Genomic DNA, 17994 nt, shown 5'->3' with positions numbered 1-17994 from the left:
TGTCATTACCGGTTTGTTTTTGTTATTTGATGTAATTTTTTAATTATTTAAAATTTATTGTGTATTTTAGATTATTAAACTAAAAATAATGTAAAATTTAAATTTAAAATATTCAATGGTGTTTATTGAATTATTGAAATATAGATAGCATACAATAGATTATTAAACTTGTAGTTTTGAATTTAATGGATTATGAGAATTTTAAAGTTATCCAACAGAACCTTCAACATAATTACTTTTTTTTGTTCTTCTACTTCTTTAAAATTACGTGACATTAGGGATAACAAATTTAAAATTGTATGACTTACTTATATTGAAAATTTGAAATTTATATCCATATTAAAAAAAAAAACCGTTCAATCTAAAATTATACTATTGTTTTTGTGTAAATAATAATGCAAATTTGTACAAGTCTACATTCAAAATTGAAGTTCATATGAATTAAAATTTACAATTACAAACTAAGCATGGTCCTAATCTTTATCTACAACATCATCGTTGCTTTATCATCGTGTACATTGAATAATTTATCAACCTCTACATCTAAATAACTAAATCTTCATATTATATTTAAATAGCGATTAATGTTAAACAAATATAAGGATGACCAACCATTTATTTCAATAATACTGTAATCAAACAAATCCTACTTGCCTAATCAACACCTCAAATTTAAACAATACAACTTTTAATTTTAAATGATTTACAAATGTGTAAACCTTTTTACATATTAATACATCAACCCCACACTTCTGTAAAATCACTGCAGTGTATTATTTATGGAAAAAAGTGCATATTCAAACAACTACACACGTCAAACCATAAAACATGCATCAAGTCATAAAATCAAACAATTACATTTACACTGTATAAATAAAATTATACGCCTAACCCACACAATTTTACTATCTTATTTTTTACAATATTTTATAAAATAACATTATTTAAAAATAAGTTATCTATTAATAACCAAAATTATATGTGATAAAAATATAAAATAATTATATCTTAAAACTCATAAGCAACAAATGATTAAATGCTGGCACAACCAACAAAAAAAAAAAAAAAGAGACAATGTTATAGCAACCAAGGAAGAGAAGGATATAACAAATGAAAACAAGCACATAATAGTATTGAAGGAAAAAAAATGTGAGGAAGTCATGTACCTGTGTACCTTGTCCGTGACTTTCATTTGAAGTCGCCAAGTGGGTACATGACAAGGCATTGAAGTCGTTGACCAAATCCATGACTTCGTGCATGCTAGATAACATGACAATATTGACTGACATAATGGATAGACAACTCAACAGAGTCGTATATCGAAGTCGTGTACTACCGAACAACTTAACCTAGTCGTGGGTGGAGTATACAACTTCACTAACAATTTTTTACAATAATTTTTTCGGAAAAGAGAAGATTAAAGTTAAATTAGCAAAAGTTAAAACAATTAAAAAAGATGGTTTGCCATGTGACACTATGAAAATAGGCCACGTAGACGGTTAGCAGAGAGCTGGGTGCAGACAAGTCTTATTACTTTCTAAAAACCCAATCCTTTGTTTTCCCCCCAATTTTTTTTTTAGATTTCCCTCTTGTTTTCTAAAGTTTCTCCCACTTTTCTCTCTCGCGAGACGCGTCGGACTATCCTTACGAAAACGTTCGCTGCGCTCCTCTCCCACGAACCTGACCGCCGATGTCACGCAGCTGGTCGTTGTCATCACAGTTGGTGGTCCGCCCGCGCCTCCAGTAATCCCCGCCGCACGGTCTGCTCGTTCGCCGCATAGTTTGCTTTACACCGCCACAAGATCCGACATCTCTTTCTCACTGCCGCTCAAAGGTAAAATTTTGCATCTCCTTTTTTCTCATTTGTTTCACTATAATTGTTGCCTTGGTTTTGGTTGGATTTTTCATTGCCAAAAGAATAAAAAGATTTGATGGCAAAATTTTCCAATGACTAATATGATTTCTTAATTACTGTGGAATTCCAATCTATAAAATGGTTTCATCTTTAATGATCATGAAGATCTTCGTTGGGTATTTTCGTCTAATTTTTAACGCATGCATAGATATCGATACTGAATGTTTTCGAGTATTTGGTTATCCAATGAAGCTTAGAAATCCAATTTGGTGAAATTTTATTTGGTTTGTGCTCTTTTCTAGTAGGCCTATAGAAGTCTCCCTACTCCTAGGATCACCCCTCACCCAAGCTGAAGTCTATCAATCTCCTTTGTCTTTGTAGTTTGGTTTTAAATACAAAATTTGTCCCTGAATTTCAACATTTTAATCCAAGTTTGAAAGCGGTGTCTTCCATTCACGAAGAGAACCTCAAATGATCATGCTATGTTTCACTTTTCGAGATGTTGAAACTTGCAATAAAAGGCTCTTGACAAAAGGAAGAGAGTGGACGAGAAAACTTTGGATTTAATTTGTTTCATGGGTCCTAGTTGGCTAGCCGTTTTGGAAACCTTTTGTAACCTCTCTTTCTCGCATTCACTTATATTAACTATACATTGTTTTTCTAATCTTATGGCATGCTGGTTTGAGTTAGGGTTTTTATCCCCTTTCATAATGTGTTTATGGTGACTATATTGTTGGCCATTCTCTATTACTTTGGTCATACATATATCAAGAAATACTGCTTGAGGTAGGGCTTACTATATTTTGAAAAATTGTATTTATTAAGTATTTAGTAAACATCTTATATTTGAGTTTGATAGGCACAATGGGCCATTTTAAAGTTGTTTTAATATTTAAAGTGTCGCACTTAAGTGTTGTAAGTTGTAGGTGGTTTTGAGTTAAAAATTCATACTTAGACCCTTATTGGCTACATTTTAGGTTAGTTTGAGAGTGAAATGTTGCCCTTATGCATTTTTTAACTTGTCTTAAGGCTTGATTCTTACTTTCACAGTGTGGAAATTTTTTAGGTTGTTTTTGAGTTGTTAATCACACTTAGGTAGTTTTTACTTGTCTTGAGAGTGGAAGTTGAGCTTGAACATTTCCAGCTTGTTTGGGTATAGAGTTTTACTTAAGCATTTTTTGCGAACTTTTTAGGTTGGTTTTAAAATAGTTGGGAACACTTTTTGGTTGTTTTGTGAATTGAAGCTTGCCTTTCACACTTCTTAGACACATTGTAGGAACTTTTTAGGTTGAGTTTATTTGTGAAAATGCCACTTAGGCACTTTGTAGGTTGTTTTGAGGTTTGGTTTGAGAGTAGAAGTTAAACTTGAGTATTTCTAGCTTGTTTGGGTTTAGAGTTTTACTTCCAGACTTTTTGTTAACTGTTTGTGTTGGTTTTTAGGCACTTGGACCACTTTTTGGTTTTGTGTTTTGAAGACTGCCTTTCACATTTCCTATAAACTTCGTAGGAACTTTTATAAATAGTGAAAATACAAAACTCACATAAAATAAACAATATATATTTAACGATGTTCATAAATTTTACTCTTGATCTTGTTTTCTGAGTATTATCTTTCAGTGTTGAAAACTTAGGAGACTAATTAACATCAAGCCTTGATTTTTTTTTTCCAACCTAAGACTAGTTAAAGATGGGAATCCTTCAGTCTTCAATCTGCTCTTTATTGGGGTAGAACTTGTACCAAGTATTTTAGTCGCACAATTAATTTTTGTTCCCTTTATATTTTCTTCTTTTTGGGCCAATCTGTAAGGTCGTATTACAATTTTATTTATTAATGTTTACCTTGGAAGAGTTTTGCAACAAAGTGTTATATTTGTTTCATTGTCCTCATCAAATGCAGTATTGTGGATTTAATATAAAAAAGATAATACTTTCTTCATGGCTACCATCTTCCCGTGACATGATGATGTGACTGGCACTGGTATGCAGCGACTCATTCACTTTGTTAAAGCTGCAGTCTCCATTGAGTATGGCAGAAGTCGTAGCTCCAAGTTCTTTGCCTTCAGCTTCTCATGATATTGGTGGAGGGGCTCCAAAAACTGGGAAATCAATTTTAATGAGAAGAAAAACCCCATCAGAACTAAGGGTAAGTTTCCGACTTGCTAAATGATTTAGCCATTGCATAATGAAGCAAGCATTTGGGCCATATTTTGATCTCCCTTAGATTTTCCCTGCATGCAGTAATTTGTAAAAGAGTAGAACCATAGTAATCCACGGGGATTTAAATTATGATGTTTTCACCTCCATATTGTCTTTGGCATTTGTCGGGCCTTTTCTGTTGTTTAAAACTGATTAATTGGTATGTTGTTGTTTTGGGTGAAAGAGGTAGCTTAAGTAGTTTTTAGATCTCAAGTGTTTTGCTCTCTGTCATATTATGATTATTATAAAATTTCATGCCAAGTGAAGGCAGAGTTTCAAGGTGACTGAAGTGGTATAAGATGGTACGTTAAGTTAAGATATGTTTCTGTATTATGAAGCTTCTCTTTTGGCATTTGCTACATTTTCTCATTACTCATTTCAAATGGATGAGACTTTTGTATTTTGCCCAATGATGTTTAGCTCACACCAAAAACTTTCATTGCGAATGTGGTTAGGTTGAAGCAACATTTCTGAATCTAGTGTATGTATGCTCAAAATTTTGCAGGCAGAGCAATTGAAGAGATCAAACGATTTGAATCTTTTGGACGAATCTCCTTCCACTGCTTTTGCTTCTAACAAGTGAGCTTACTCATTTCTCTTATATGTATGATTGCAATTATGATTCCCTTAGAGTTCTTATTTTTTTATGTTTAAACAGTGCTTTGGGCAATGGGTTCAAGAAGCCAGGGCTACCCAGAAATCCTAGATACATTGATACACGCATGGATGAGGTGTTTCAAGTAAAAAAATCTAGGCTTAGGATCTTATCCGGGAAAGATAATCCTAAGGTTAGTGCACTTCTCTTGAAGACTTGAATGCATTGATATTAGATGTATTGAAGTAATTGTATTTAGTTTCATATCACTTGCTTTATAACATTTAGGAAAATAGTCCGATGGAGCAGACTAGCAGTTTCATGAATATATCTCTGCTTTCAAATTTGAATACAAGTCAATGGTAAGAACTCTTTTTAATTACTTCAATGATTTGTACTTTCTAATTGTTTCTTCCGTAGCAGTTGGTTACATAATTCTGTTTAATTGCAGCAAGGGAAATTCTGTTGGTCCTGCTGATGTTGCCCTGGATAAGACTGCTAAACCTTCTCAAACAGTTGAGAGCAGTAGCCAAAGTGTATTTCGAAGTGTCACAGAGCTCTCATCTGGTGGTGACAAATTGATTGGCTTGACAAGCATTGATATGGTAGAATTCTTGAGCAATGTTTGATTTTCTTTTATTCCATATCAAATATTTTTTGAAGTTTTATTTGCTTTTCTAGGGCAAAGCATTAAAAGGACTTTTTGCTCGTGAAACCACTTCAGTTCCTAGTTTACCATCAGACTCTTCCAAGAGATTCAACAATGCTTCATCAACTTATCCCAGTGATTTATGCGGTGAAAACTGCATACTAGGTCAAAAGGCTCCACTTGATTTTACTTTAAAAACTAGCATGCGAGTGGTATCCTCCTCCTCACTCAGTTGGTGAGTGTTTCAGTGTGTCGGAATGTCCTGTTTCTTAGCTTGAAAGTATTCTCAAGTGAATGTGTTGGAAAGTGTCACTGTCAGCTAATCAAGTAATCGTTTTCTGTTATTGAGAGAGAACTTCTTAGCTGGGTAATTCAATCAATTCTTTTGAGAAGATGCAGATGTTTCTTTCAAGCATTTTGAATGACCCATAATATTTTCTTTTGATCTAACCTTGAGTTATGATTAATTTTCTCTAGAATTGTTTGACAAATATTGCTGTTTTTTAATGAGTATTTATTTATTTGCAAGCTATCCTCATTTGAACTAGGAGTAGGAGTAGGTTCATGTTGGTGACTCCTGCTATGCTGGGAGTTTATTTATTTTTTATATTAATATTTTATTATAAAAGTTATGTTTGGCTGTAGGTAGCATTATTTTGACATGAAATTGACCATCTTCTCAAATTTGTGAATGTACTAAGTACATGTATTTTTACTACGAATAAAGAATTAGAAACTAATTGTATTTATTGTCTTTCTCATCTTCCCCAAAATGTAGGATCCACAAGATAATTGCGTCTGCTTCTATGCCTCAGTTCTCAATACAAGATGGTTCACAGGATCAAGTTAGGAACTGTAGTGGAGATCTTCCACCAGCTTCTCAAGCCTCTGGCTCTTTGGTTCTCCATTCATGGGTTTATCCTCAATCTACCTTGCCATCTTCTCTTGTCTCAGTTTTGAATTCTTTCGGAACAGGTTGGGATTATTTAAAACATAAGATTTCGATGTCTTTGTGTGCACATACTCACTGGTTCTCCTTTGATGCAGTAGAAGCTGAGTTCCTCAGCAGACGCCAACAAGCATGGGAGGACTCATTTCAGAGCCTCTATTATATGCTTCGGAATAATATTTGTAGAGTTTTTTATGGTAACTACCTTCAGTAATGTTCGTTAAGTTTTCTAGATTATGCTTATAGTTCATTTAGTTCCTCCTTTTTAAGTTTCTATCGGATGAAATAATATTTCAAGCTGCTAGCTAAAATCATTTTACTTAAAGTTGGTTTTAAGATACTGTTTTGACTCAATAAACTTCATACTGTCGTCATACCTGACTTGATTGATTGGTTTTGACATTTTCAGTTTGTACATCACAATTTGTGGTCATGTTTACAAGTGGAGATGCTTCTGGGGGTAACAAACACATGTGCAATGCATATATTTCCCAGTCAACAAGAGGTTTGAGGTCTATTTTGAGCGAGAATGTAAGACTAACCTATTACTATTTTCCCCTTTCCAATTTAGACATGCGGCTAAGATGGAAGCTGGTTGTATTTTATTTAGATTTTAAACAATGGATTTTATTTCTTTTTTAGAAATTTTCACCTTCATTATTCTATTTTTTAGGTTAATGAAGGTTCATTTATTAATTTTTTTAAAATTGCCACCTCAGATATGTTATTTATGCACTATTTCCTAAGAATAGTCTCTTGTAGATGCCTTTTGCCCACAAAATAAAATTATACTAATAGACAAATGTTGAACTAGCCAAGGCTATATTGTTTGCTTGCTCTATGTTTATTGTCATGAATTCAACTTTTTGTAACGTCACATTTTCCCGTTCTGAAATTTGGATCAGGGTGTTTGTTTCTCTATGCCTCTTTGTCGTTCTAAAGTTGAGCAAGTTAACACCGAAGTTTTGGTTGAACTTTCAGAGATAGAGAAGTATAATTTGGGACAGGTTAGTTATGTTTTCATCGTTTGGCCCTTGTCTATCTATTCATACAAATCATTTATTCAATTTTTGCCAATTATGTGAACTGAATTTTTATAGCCTTGGCAACTTGGTTGAGCAAACTACTGAAAGTATGTGTATCTTTTCAGACACGACGAGATCGTTCATTTTCTGATGTGGATAAGAGCTGTCAATCTTTACTGTTTTTCAGCGAAAACAAAGATGTGCACAGGTTGTATGATATCCTGTTAAATTACAGGTAAATGAATGTGTTTTTAGCAACTTGCCTTTGCAGCCAACTTTTGGTTATTTTAGCAGGTCTAAACACCTTACCTCTGATTTCTAAGATCAAGCCATCTGATAAAAAATTTAGTCATATAACAAGCTTTTTGTTTACCTTGAATGTGGCTGATATATTTGGTTGTTCTTCAGATCTTTTTTGACTTCATTAGCTGTCATGGATGTTCCTGTATTGTTATCACCTGTTCTCTTTCAGAATGCTGCTCTTTCTTCGCCTCAGGTATCAGCTCTATCTTTTTTAGAAAGAAAAAGTAGTTTGCATGGAGAGTATAAGAGTTACCATATATAACCACTCTAACAGCCAATGAAGTTTACATTGCCCTTGTTTTTAAAAAGGGCACCTTGGTTCAAAAGGCTGAAGTGCCCTCACTGAGGCACCATCTTTGGTGCAAGAAGTGCAGACTGCAGCATGCCTCATTGTTTATAAAATATAAATAGAAGGAAAAAAAAAAAAGTTTCAAATCCTCGTTTGTTGATCTAGTTGAATTACATTTTTATTGAGGTGCTTGTTTCTGATATCATGAACAGCCACAATAAAGAATTTATCTCCGCTCAAATGCTATGCTTATTATTATAATCTTTCCTCTCTTTCTACCTTTTATGTAATTGATTTCTGTATAAAGATTTATAGGCGCTGGTTGCTTGTACTTTCTTTGTGTTTGCTGTCGTCAAAAGATCAAATGATTTGTTTTCTTAGGTCAAGTTCAAGGAGATGAGAAGTGCAAACTGTATTGCTGCAGTACCTAAAGGATGCACATCGAAAGATGGAGATTCCGCTAGTCCCTCGTCTGTTGGTGTCTCTTATAGCCTTGAAATTAGTGATGCATATATTCCACCCTGGGCTGTTTCCAGTGTATGTGCAGTCATAGCCATGGGTTCCAAAGGAAAAAGCTTCGAGGCTAGGTACAATTTCTGGACTTCTGGTTGTTTTCATTTCTTGTTTGAGTAGTATTACTCCATAATTGAATTATTAGTTGAACTTTTTCAAAAAATTGCATTATTATTTCTCCCCAAGGTGGTTTAAAACGTCGATATCTACAAAAATGTCCAAGGTCTTGGTCTAGTGAACATGTCAATGGAAACATAAAAAAATGTTGATATGAAGGATATTTCTGAAAAAAAATCTCAAGTATTTAAATTAGTAAATAACCATTATACTCATTCTGTACTAAGTTAACATACTTATTAATTACAGGATGACATTGTTTTGTTTATCTTTTATGTTCATGGATTTTTTTAAGATATAATAAAAATGTTAATTCATTCTTCATTTCAACGTTATTTTAGTACAATGGGAGTAGAGATATTTATCAACAGTAAAACTGTTAAGCAGTTACAACAGTTTTATTACAAAGATTAGTTACATTCTGTTTGTATTTTCCAGCTGTTAGTTAGCGATCTGTCAAAGTTCTGCTGTATAAGGAACTTGAGATCTGTAAATACAATAAGTGAAAGTAATAAGAAAGCTTTCCTACATACATTTTTCTCTCTTTTTTATAAGATGCAAACCACAAAAAAGTGTCGATGAAATTTGAGATATGATGAAAATTTTGATTCGTTCTGCATGGAAATGTTTACATGTGACAAAAATTTCATACTGCTATTCTCCCTGATTTGTTTTCTGCCAATCACTATCGATTCTTATATTATGTACATCTTGAAGTCGTTTCTAACCATGAAATGGTATTTTGTTTGGATGATCCTTTTCTGATTGTTGGCACAATTTGGAATGATATTCAGCTTCACGACAGACGCTATCTCAACTGGCTTGAATGTTGCTCTTGGATCAGTAGACGCTGATGAATCCAATTCTCCAGCTAAAGCCATTGAAGGCCTCAAACCTATCAACGATGTCTTTGGAATTCCGGAAGTGATTGCTTCCTTATCCTTGCGTGCAGGTTTTTTAAAGAGTTTAAAGTACTCCGATGGTTCTTTTACGGCCTCTCTTTCTCCTGCATGACTTCCTTCATTTTGTTATATTTAAAGCCTTATGATTATGGCAGTATGATGATCGTTCCTTTGTTATTTATCTTGTACATACTTTATACAATTAGATTTTGAGTAGCATTAATCGATCCATTTCTTTTCTGGACGTTGATTGACCAGCATTAAGAAAAGAAAGAAAGAGAAAAGGCTGTTTCGATTGAATTCAGGAGTTTGCATAAATTGTGCTGGAAATTTTGTATTTTCTTTCCTTGACTTAGGTTAATCTAACAGTTAATTGATCAGGAGTTGAGTTGATAAATGTTAAATGAGGTAGTAAGTTTAATAATTTCATGGTTTTGTGATATTAAAGGTGTGGTGAATTGTTGGAAGTAAGTTTGTTACACTTGAAAACCTTTAATTTTATCAATTACCTACCTTCCTATATTATTTGTTTGCTACAATAACATCCCTAAACTTAAATATAATATATATATATATATATATATATATATATATATATATATATATATATATATATGATTTGCTTAGGTTTTTAATCTTAATTTGAATATGTTCTTTTAATGATTATAAATTTTGTTCTTTTAAGTTCTATTTATACCGGTTCATTTCTTTTACATATGTTTTAAATTTCATTAGATGGTGAATACTCAATTTAAATAATTACAAATATTTATGTAATTCACGAACTTTAAGGGTAATTGTCAGATTAACAAACTGCAACTTGCATCAATTAATTAAGGTGCATGCATAATTGACGATTGTAATTCTAATAAATTACAAAGTTGGACGATTGATTTATTTAAAGGATTTAGTAGTATAATAGTAATATACCTACGGATGGTTTGTGCAGGTTTTTTTTTTTTTTAATTTAATAAATTGGACACCTCATTTAAAAATTGTCTAACCTAATTTATCACTGTAAGCTAAGTTACAACGGCTAAATAGGTATTAAACTAAAATTCAAGGTGCCAAAAGTATATTTTGTTTACTTATAAATAAGTATTTTGCCATTTTTAATTAAAATACATTAACAATTTAATATTAACAAAAAAAAATAGTAATAATCTCCCTTAACGTTTACATTAACAATTAAGCCTTTCATCCACTTCAAAATAAGTTTATGGGAATTTCCAATTAAGTAATTTTTTTCAAGCAAAACAAACAACAAAAATATTCCACTTTTTTCAATAAGGTGTTCATTATTATTTAACATCGTTCTTTTGCCTTTCCATATATAAGTCTCAACAACTTCGAACTTAAGAATCTCTCAACAACGTAATCTTGTTGGCTAAATTCAAGGGACAATTTCAAAATTAAAAGTAAATCCAACTATTTTTCTTTTTCAAATTTCCCACTTTTGGAACAAAAAATAATCAAATATGCTTTTAAAAATATAACCAAATTTATATTTTTAATCTGAGGTACACCCCAAATTGTCAATATTTATTGACACAAGTCTTAGTTCAAATATAGAATCATAACCAAAATAGTATTTAATGGTCATGACAGGTTGACACCTTCCCCAAGAACCATCCATTTTTATCAAATAATTAAATTAAAAAACAAATTGCAAAAAATTGAATATCTAAACTTCTAAAAATGTTAAAATTGGAGTATCAAATTTATTCAATTTCAAGTTTAAAATTTAGATAAATTTTGAGGAATTAAATTAAATTTCATATGGGTGTAATTGCAAAAAGAAGTTTGCTTAGATGCCCTCAGATATGTTATTAATTACCGTATCTACCATCCTCCATTGTCTTCAACTCTAAGAATCTCACTCAATTCAGCAGAAGCAGTAGCAGAGCTGAGAGTTGAGCTTCAATGGGTTCCGTTTCTTTGAAAATTGGAGATGGAACAGCAAGATTCAAGAGGGCAACTCTGTGTTCTTCAGCTCTCAACATTCTCATGCTCATTTCTGTGGTCACTACCAATCTTTTCGCATTATATGCCTTCACTTACTCTCCCAAAGATCGCGAAATCCATACGCTTAATCGAACACACAAGAACATTTCATTGATATCGGAGCAGGTTTCTTTAATTCTTAGAGAGATTGATGTTTCTCAGAAGAAGCTTGCTCAGATGGAGAAGGAAATTCTTGGATATGAGAGCATCGATCTCTCCAGATCTAATGTTGCAAATGAGCTCAAACTCTTTCTACAGCGTCATCCTCTTCCTCTTGGTAAGGATTCTAAAAGTGGAATCACTGAAATGGTCGCATCTGTGGGGCATTCATGTGAGAAATCTATGGATCTTTTGTCGCAGTATATGAACTACAAGGTTTCTGGACCTTGTCCTGACGATTGGAGCCTTGCTCAGAAGCTGATTCTTCGTGGATGCGAGCCATTGCCGAGGCGCAGGTGTTTGGCTAAATCTGTGCCGAAGGTAGGTTTACAACCTTTCCCTATATCTCTGTGGAAACCTGTTAGTGATAAGATTGTTATGTGGAGTGGACTTGGATGTAAGAATTTCCAGTGTTTGAATAGTAAGAAATTAGGGAGAGATTGTGTTGGTTGCTTTGATTTGATTAATGGGTTTGAGAATCAGAGATTTGTTAAGGCTAGAGGGAAGAATGATTTTCCAATTGATGATGTTTTAGCTTTGACTAGCGGTGGAATCAGGATAGGTTTCGATATTGGTGGAGGGTCTGGAACTTTTGCTGCTAGAATGGCTGAGAAAAATGTTACTGTCATAACCTCTACTCTGAATATTGATGCTCCATTCAGTGAGTTCATTGCTGCAAGAGGGTTGTTTCCTCTCTTCTTGAGTTTAGATCATAGATTCCCTTTCTATGACAATGTTTTTGATTTGGTTCATGCTTCAAATGGTTTGGATATTGGTGGAAAGCCTGAAAAACTAGAGTTCCTTATGTTTGATATCGATCGGATTTTAAGAGCAGGTGGATTGCTTTGGCTGGATAACTTCTATTGTGCTAATGATGAGAAGAAAAAAGCTTTAACTCGCTTGATTGAGCGATTTGGATTCAAAAAACTGAAGTGGGTCATTGGGGAGAAATCTGAATCAGGCAAATCAGAGGTTTATCTGTCTGCTGTTTTACAGAAGCCTGTAAGAGTATGATGATGATGATAGCTAATCTTCAACAGAAAAGGAAAGAAAGGTAAGAGATAATCAATTTTTTCTCAATCCTTGATATAAAAAATATTGAGTGAGTTATGCTAATAGCATTCTCATTACATATTTCAAAAGTGAAATAATGAATAGCATAAGTTGTTTATTCTGCTTACTATGATACTAGTTATGAACAAGAATATAGCATTAGATCAGTCACTTAGATGTTGTTCTGTTCTTCAATCTGTTAGTCTTTTGTCAAGGAAATTGTTGCCATTACTTTTTGTTTTCAGGAAATGAATCATTTGGAATGGAAATTGATGACACTCTTACTGTTATTCTTTTTGAATCCATTGTTATTAAGTTTGGAATTTTATGATAGATATTGATCCATTTATTTGAACATGGCATCAAACCAAATTGGTTTATTGATGTTGAGTGGAATAAACTTAGCTTTCTTTTCGAACAATCATGGATTGGCATGATTGTTTGGTGGTAAAAAAAGGAAACATAGTATCAATAACTAACTAAAAGGTCACGGGTTTCATATGATTTTTATCGTGAGAGATTGATTAATTGCGTAAGCTGCCATTTATCGTTCCTTTGATATATTTGGAAGATTTTTAGTCTATGATTACAATTGTTTGCGCTTTATCCTTAGTTCCTTTGACATATTTGGGAGATTTTTAGTCTGTGATTAAAACTGTTTCCTGTTTTTGGTTCATGTTAATTTTTATACAAGGAGTTATCACTAATGACTTGATGACTTTCAAGTCATGTCAACTAAAAAAAGATTCTTTAGCTTCCAAATCTAATCTTCGTGCCAAAAAAGTTGCACCATGTTGATATATTCTCGAGTTCACATTTCAAAATGAAGTTTTGACATCATCATTTGATGTCATTCACCAATTTTAATGGACTATTTTAATACCTGGAAAGATTACGAAACTTTTGTCCCACTTAGAGACTTTGCAAGGGAAGATAAATGTGGACGTGTATCCAATAAATTTATGATATTATGTGAGGATCCTCTTTTTTCAACAATTAGTCATTAGGGATGAACAATATATAATTGAAGCCAACCAAATTTACATCACACTAGTGAAAATGAAGAAGACTTTAACTAAGTTAATTTATTTCAAAGTCTTTAAGTTGGTCTCTAACTTGTCAAGAAAATAATTTTTTTTTTTGTTCAATCTTCATTTTTAGTTCTTTTTTATAGTCTTACTTTAAGCTTATAAGGACTAAATTAATCATTTTTTTTTTACTAAATGAGTATAACTCAAATGACATCAAATGATCAACATGAGCTTAGTTCAACTTACACTTGTATGTTCCTTTAATCAAGAGGTTACACATCACTCTTTAAACAAAAAAATGTACCGAAACAACTATAATAACAAAAAAATAAAACAATATGTTTGAAAATAAATGAAATTGAACAGCACCCTATCTCACACATCACCTTTTTTTCATCCCTATTCCTTCTGGTTTCTTTCTTTCCATTTTTTTTTTATGTATATTTACGTTTCATTGTAATTTATCTATTTAGTTTTAAAATCATATTTAATTTATCCAAACGAGATAGAGATTAAATTTTATATTGAGTTGAATTAGAAAATTGAAGCAAGTAGTTTGTCTTTCTTTTTTTGTTTCATACCCCTGCTTTTCTTAGAAGAAGATTTTTTTTAACATCCTTTTCGCCTCAAGTTTCTTCTTAAATTAATGGGAAACCTCGGAGAGAAAAAAAGAAATAAGTTTGTTCTATATGTATATTCCAAAAATAAAAATATTTTATTATAGAAAACGTGTAAATTACTTTTTTAAGGTTTGGTTTTCTTTTTCTTGTTATAAAAAGAAAGATTTGGAAAGATTCTATTTTATTCTTATTTTAAAAGAAAAAAGTTTTTGTTTATACTTTGTAGATTGTATCACTGTATATATTGCTGTTTGGGTTATTTTTGTAAAAAGTAGAGAAATTAAAAAGAGTTTAAAATATTTATAAAATATAGTAAAAGTTTATTCTTAACGTACTTTTACGTGTATCTATTTATTCATAGAATTCTATTATATTTGATAGAGCGTAAAATATTAATTATAAATTAAAAGTTTACTCATTGGTTTTTTGGTATTTTGTAGGACAATAATGGAGAGAATTTCGGGTGCCATGCTGTAATCATTTCACTTTTTATTTTTATTTTAAAAATGAATTGTTTGTAAAAATAGCAAAAAAGTTTATGATAATGATATTTATGTCATTGCATTTTCTAATTTGTAAAAGTAGCAAATTTAAAATCGGATAGTCCTTTGACAGCTCTCTTATATTTAATTATTTGTCATATTTATAATATATAAAAAAGAATGTGTTATCAACTGTTTTTTTTAATTTTTTTATATGCTGTAATTTCTCTTTCAAAATTAAGTCCATTTATTCTCTATATTTTACGATATATATTCTCTAACCACAATTGTTACATTCTTAGTTATGTTGAAAAACAAAACAGTATTTTTAAAGTTACTATTTTATATATATAACAAATAAAATAAAGAAAGTTGAAGATAGAAATAATGGTTAAATATGCTAATCCAGTGAAAATTTTATTAACGAAGACTTTGAAGATAGAAATAGTGATGAACAAAAGAGTATATTAATTTAAAATGTTCATTTCGAATTTGGTCGAGAGCTTAAAATGGAATCAAATGATTTTTTTGGGGTTATTTTTTCTCAAAATTTGAAGGACGTAGTTGTTGTCTATTCAACGGTAGTCCAAAATATACGAATTTTAGAGTTTTGATATATTATAAAGTAATAGAAATTCAAATTCTACAAAAGAAATTGTTGTAATGCTTGGGTCACATAAATTTTAATAGGTCAATTAGTAGCCTATTGGGTGTAATATTGCCATCTCCTGGATTTAATTAACTTGTTCAACAATGATATAAATATACACGTGAAAATCAGCCCTATTTGAATGTCACTTTGTTTGACAAAAACTTTGACATACAATGCATACAAAATTAATAAGATTATAGCAAAATATAGACCTAGGGGAGATGGTGTTATTAGCCACAGTTGAAGCTCACATCAATTGCTCGCCCTCGACCAAGACCGATGCTAAACATTGCAAAATAACTAATAGTAGCTAGGCATGTCCCCCATGCATATTTCATGGGCTTACAACATCACTTTATGTCCAAATGAGACTAGGCAAAGAAACTCGACCTTGAAGACCCCATGCATATATGAAAAACAAGACAAGCCACTTCCATTGCACATGATGAATATTAATCCCAAAGCAACTCCACAACCCTACAAGAATAGCTATGTTAACTATTTCCATGAAAAGATCACTATAGCTATAGAAAATGTAAGTTTATTATTTTATTTATGGACTCTTAACTCGTAGTTTATTCACTGTTAGTTGTTATGTTTGAGTACGATAGCCCTATTTAAAACACACATTTCAAATTGTTGGTGATTTTTTTTTAATAAAAGCACTAGATTGTAGTTTTAAATTTTATACTTGAATGACAATTGACATTATATTTATTTTTAAAAATATTTGAATTTTTTCGATTATTTTATACTTACTACAAAAATTGCACGTGGTTAATATTAAAAAATGGTTATGAAGTAAATAATAATAATAATGTAGGCAAGTAATGCTATAATAACATTCGTTTTATAAGTTATGAAAACAAAATTTAAGCTTGGACAAGTTAGGTTAAATAAGCATATGACAAATAGTGCAAACATATAAAATATGATTTATTAGACAAAAATTAGTTGTTAACTCCAAAAATTTCATTTTCAAATCTAGATTATGATTATTATAAGACTTTGAGATTTATTTTACATTGACACAATCCACCCATCTGTTAGGAGTTTGGACTAAATCATACAACATAATTATATAAAAAAGGATTACTATATCATACATATAAAGTCTCCATAAATATTTATTAAATAATTAATTATAAACAATCCACGTAGTAAACGCAAATTATAGTATTTCAAAACAAAACTTTGGTTGAACTTTTAATTCTCGATAGAAAAGTTGGAATAAACACAATCCATTTGATGTAAAAAAATATCAAAATCATCTAAATTATATTAATATTTTGAAATTCTTATAGGGTAGAATATGTCTATATTGTTGGTACGACTAAAAAGTTTCAATTTGTTTAAAAATACTTATTTAGTCGTTTAACATATGAAAGTTTAAGTTCTTTGTTAGATTTAGCTACCATAGTCATTGGACATAGGTGATTTTCACATAGATAGTTATTGCCATGAGTTTATCATGTGACGATGGCGAAGGTTGTGGTAACTAATTAGTTCGAGCGATAGCTGTCATTAATAGTTCTTAGCGGTATGAGTTGTTGTCTAAAATGAGTAATAGAAATAGCTAGCAACAATCACAATAGAAATAAGACAGTAGAATCACACGAAGATATTTTAAATATTGTTATATATGATAAAAACGAGAGCAAAATTAACAAGTAAACGCTTCTTAAAAAGTGTTTTTTCAAACCAATTAATTTCACAAACTAATTTATTTTCTTAAGAAAATTATGAAAGATAAAAATTATGGAAACCATCCCAATATGAAAAAATCATGCAATGATCCACAACTAGCTTGTTAAATTTGTTAAATATTGAATAATTGTATAATTAGCTAAGAGAGTGCATTTAACCAAAATAATCATTTTACGTAAATATTAAAAAAATCACAAACTATAAAAAATGATTTAACAACAAAATTGTTGACAATATCTATATAAGTATACAATTTTAAATATACTTAGGTTCATCTTCTCGGTAAAGTTAAAATTTCATCGTTTTTTAAAATAGATTAATTTATTTTGATATATTTAAAACTCACGATTTATTGAGTTACTATAGATGGAAAAATTATTGATTTTTTTAAAGTGGACTATTATTTAAAATAGTTGAAAAGAATTTAATGTTTTCCAAAAGAAAAAAAAAATGCAATGAGAATTTGTAAGAATCCAACCCATATGACTAAATGACTTTTACTTTTATACTTTATCATCAATTTCAAAATTAAAATCCTTCCAAAGGAGAAATTCAGAGAGTCAAAAAAATCAATTAAAAAAAAAAGAAAAAGGAAAAAGCAAGTGGTAGTCTAATGGTAATACAATAGAGAGGGTGTGAAAAGAAAAAAAATTGAGATTTTATTTTTAGATGGAGTCATATCACGTGCACAAGCACGTGACCCTCATATGATGCCACGTCGCCAGGTGGAAAAAGAAAGAAAGAAATAAAGAAAGAAAGAAAACCCGTTCTATGTAGTTAGTTCTCATCTCATTGCATGTCAATTTCATAATGGCGATCTCGTATAATACCGTATATCTCCAGCACAACTTCATGACCCTCCTCTTATTCTTATTTTCTCTCTTTTTCTTTAT

At 31.2% G+C, this 17994-nt stretch overlaps 2 protein-coding genes across 5 annotated transcripts; both read left to right on the top strand.

The window, feature by feature from the left end:
- Positions 1-1563: 1563 nt before the first annotated feature.
- LOC101221602 (protein downstream neighbor of Son) lies at positions 1564-9817 on the top strand. Of its 4 annotated transcripts, none has more exons than XM_031883393.1 (15): positions 1564-1834; positions 3870-3998; positions 4557-4630; positions 4710-4839; positions 4935-5008; positions 5098-5251; positions 5328-5530; positions 6074-6270; positions 6343-6441; positions 6654-6775; positions 7150-7251; positions 7395-7504; positions 7678-7765; positions 8243-8448; positions 9286-9817. In XM_031883393.1, the coding sequence occupies exons 2-15, from the start codon at positions 3882-3884 to the stop codon at positions 9503-9505; spliced, it is 1896 nt and encodes a 631-aa protein (XP_031739253.1). In that variant the 5' UTR covers positions 1564-1834; positions 3870-3881; the 3' UTR covers positions 9506-9817. The 4 variants fall into 4 exon arrangements, with proteins under 4 accessions (XP_031739253.1, XP_011652059.1, XP_011652061.1 ...); XM_011653757.2 differs by having other exon boundaries at positions 3842-3998; XM_011653759.2 differs by having other exon boundaries at positions 3753-3998; positions 6346-6441.
- Positions 9818-11256: 1439 nt separating this feature from the next.
- On the top strand, positions 11257-12942 carry LOC101215265 (hypothetical protein). Its single transcript, XM_004136497.3, has one exon. The coding sequence runs from the start codon at positions 11317-11319 to the stop codon at positions 12568-12570; it is 1254 nt and encodes a 417-aa protein (XP_004136545.1). The 5' UTR covers positions 11257-11316; the 3' UTR covers positions 12571-12942.
- Positions 12943-17994: the final 5052 nt, after the last annotated feature.

This window comes from Cucumis sativus, chromosome 3, assembly GCF_000004075.3.
Source record: "Cucumis sativus cultivar 9930 chromosome 3, Cucumber_9930_V3, whole genome shotgun sequence".
Taxonomy (NCBI): domain Eukaryota; kingdom Viridiplantae; phylum Streptophyta; class Magnoliopsida; order Cucurbitales; family Cucurbitaceae; genus Cucumis; species Cucumis sativus.
This window is presented reverse-complemented; position numbering and strand designations above follow the sequence as displayed.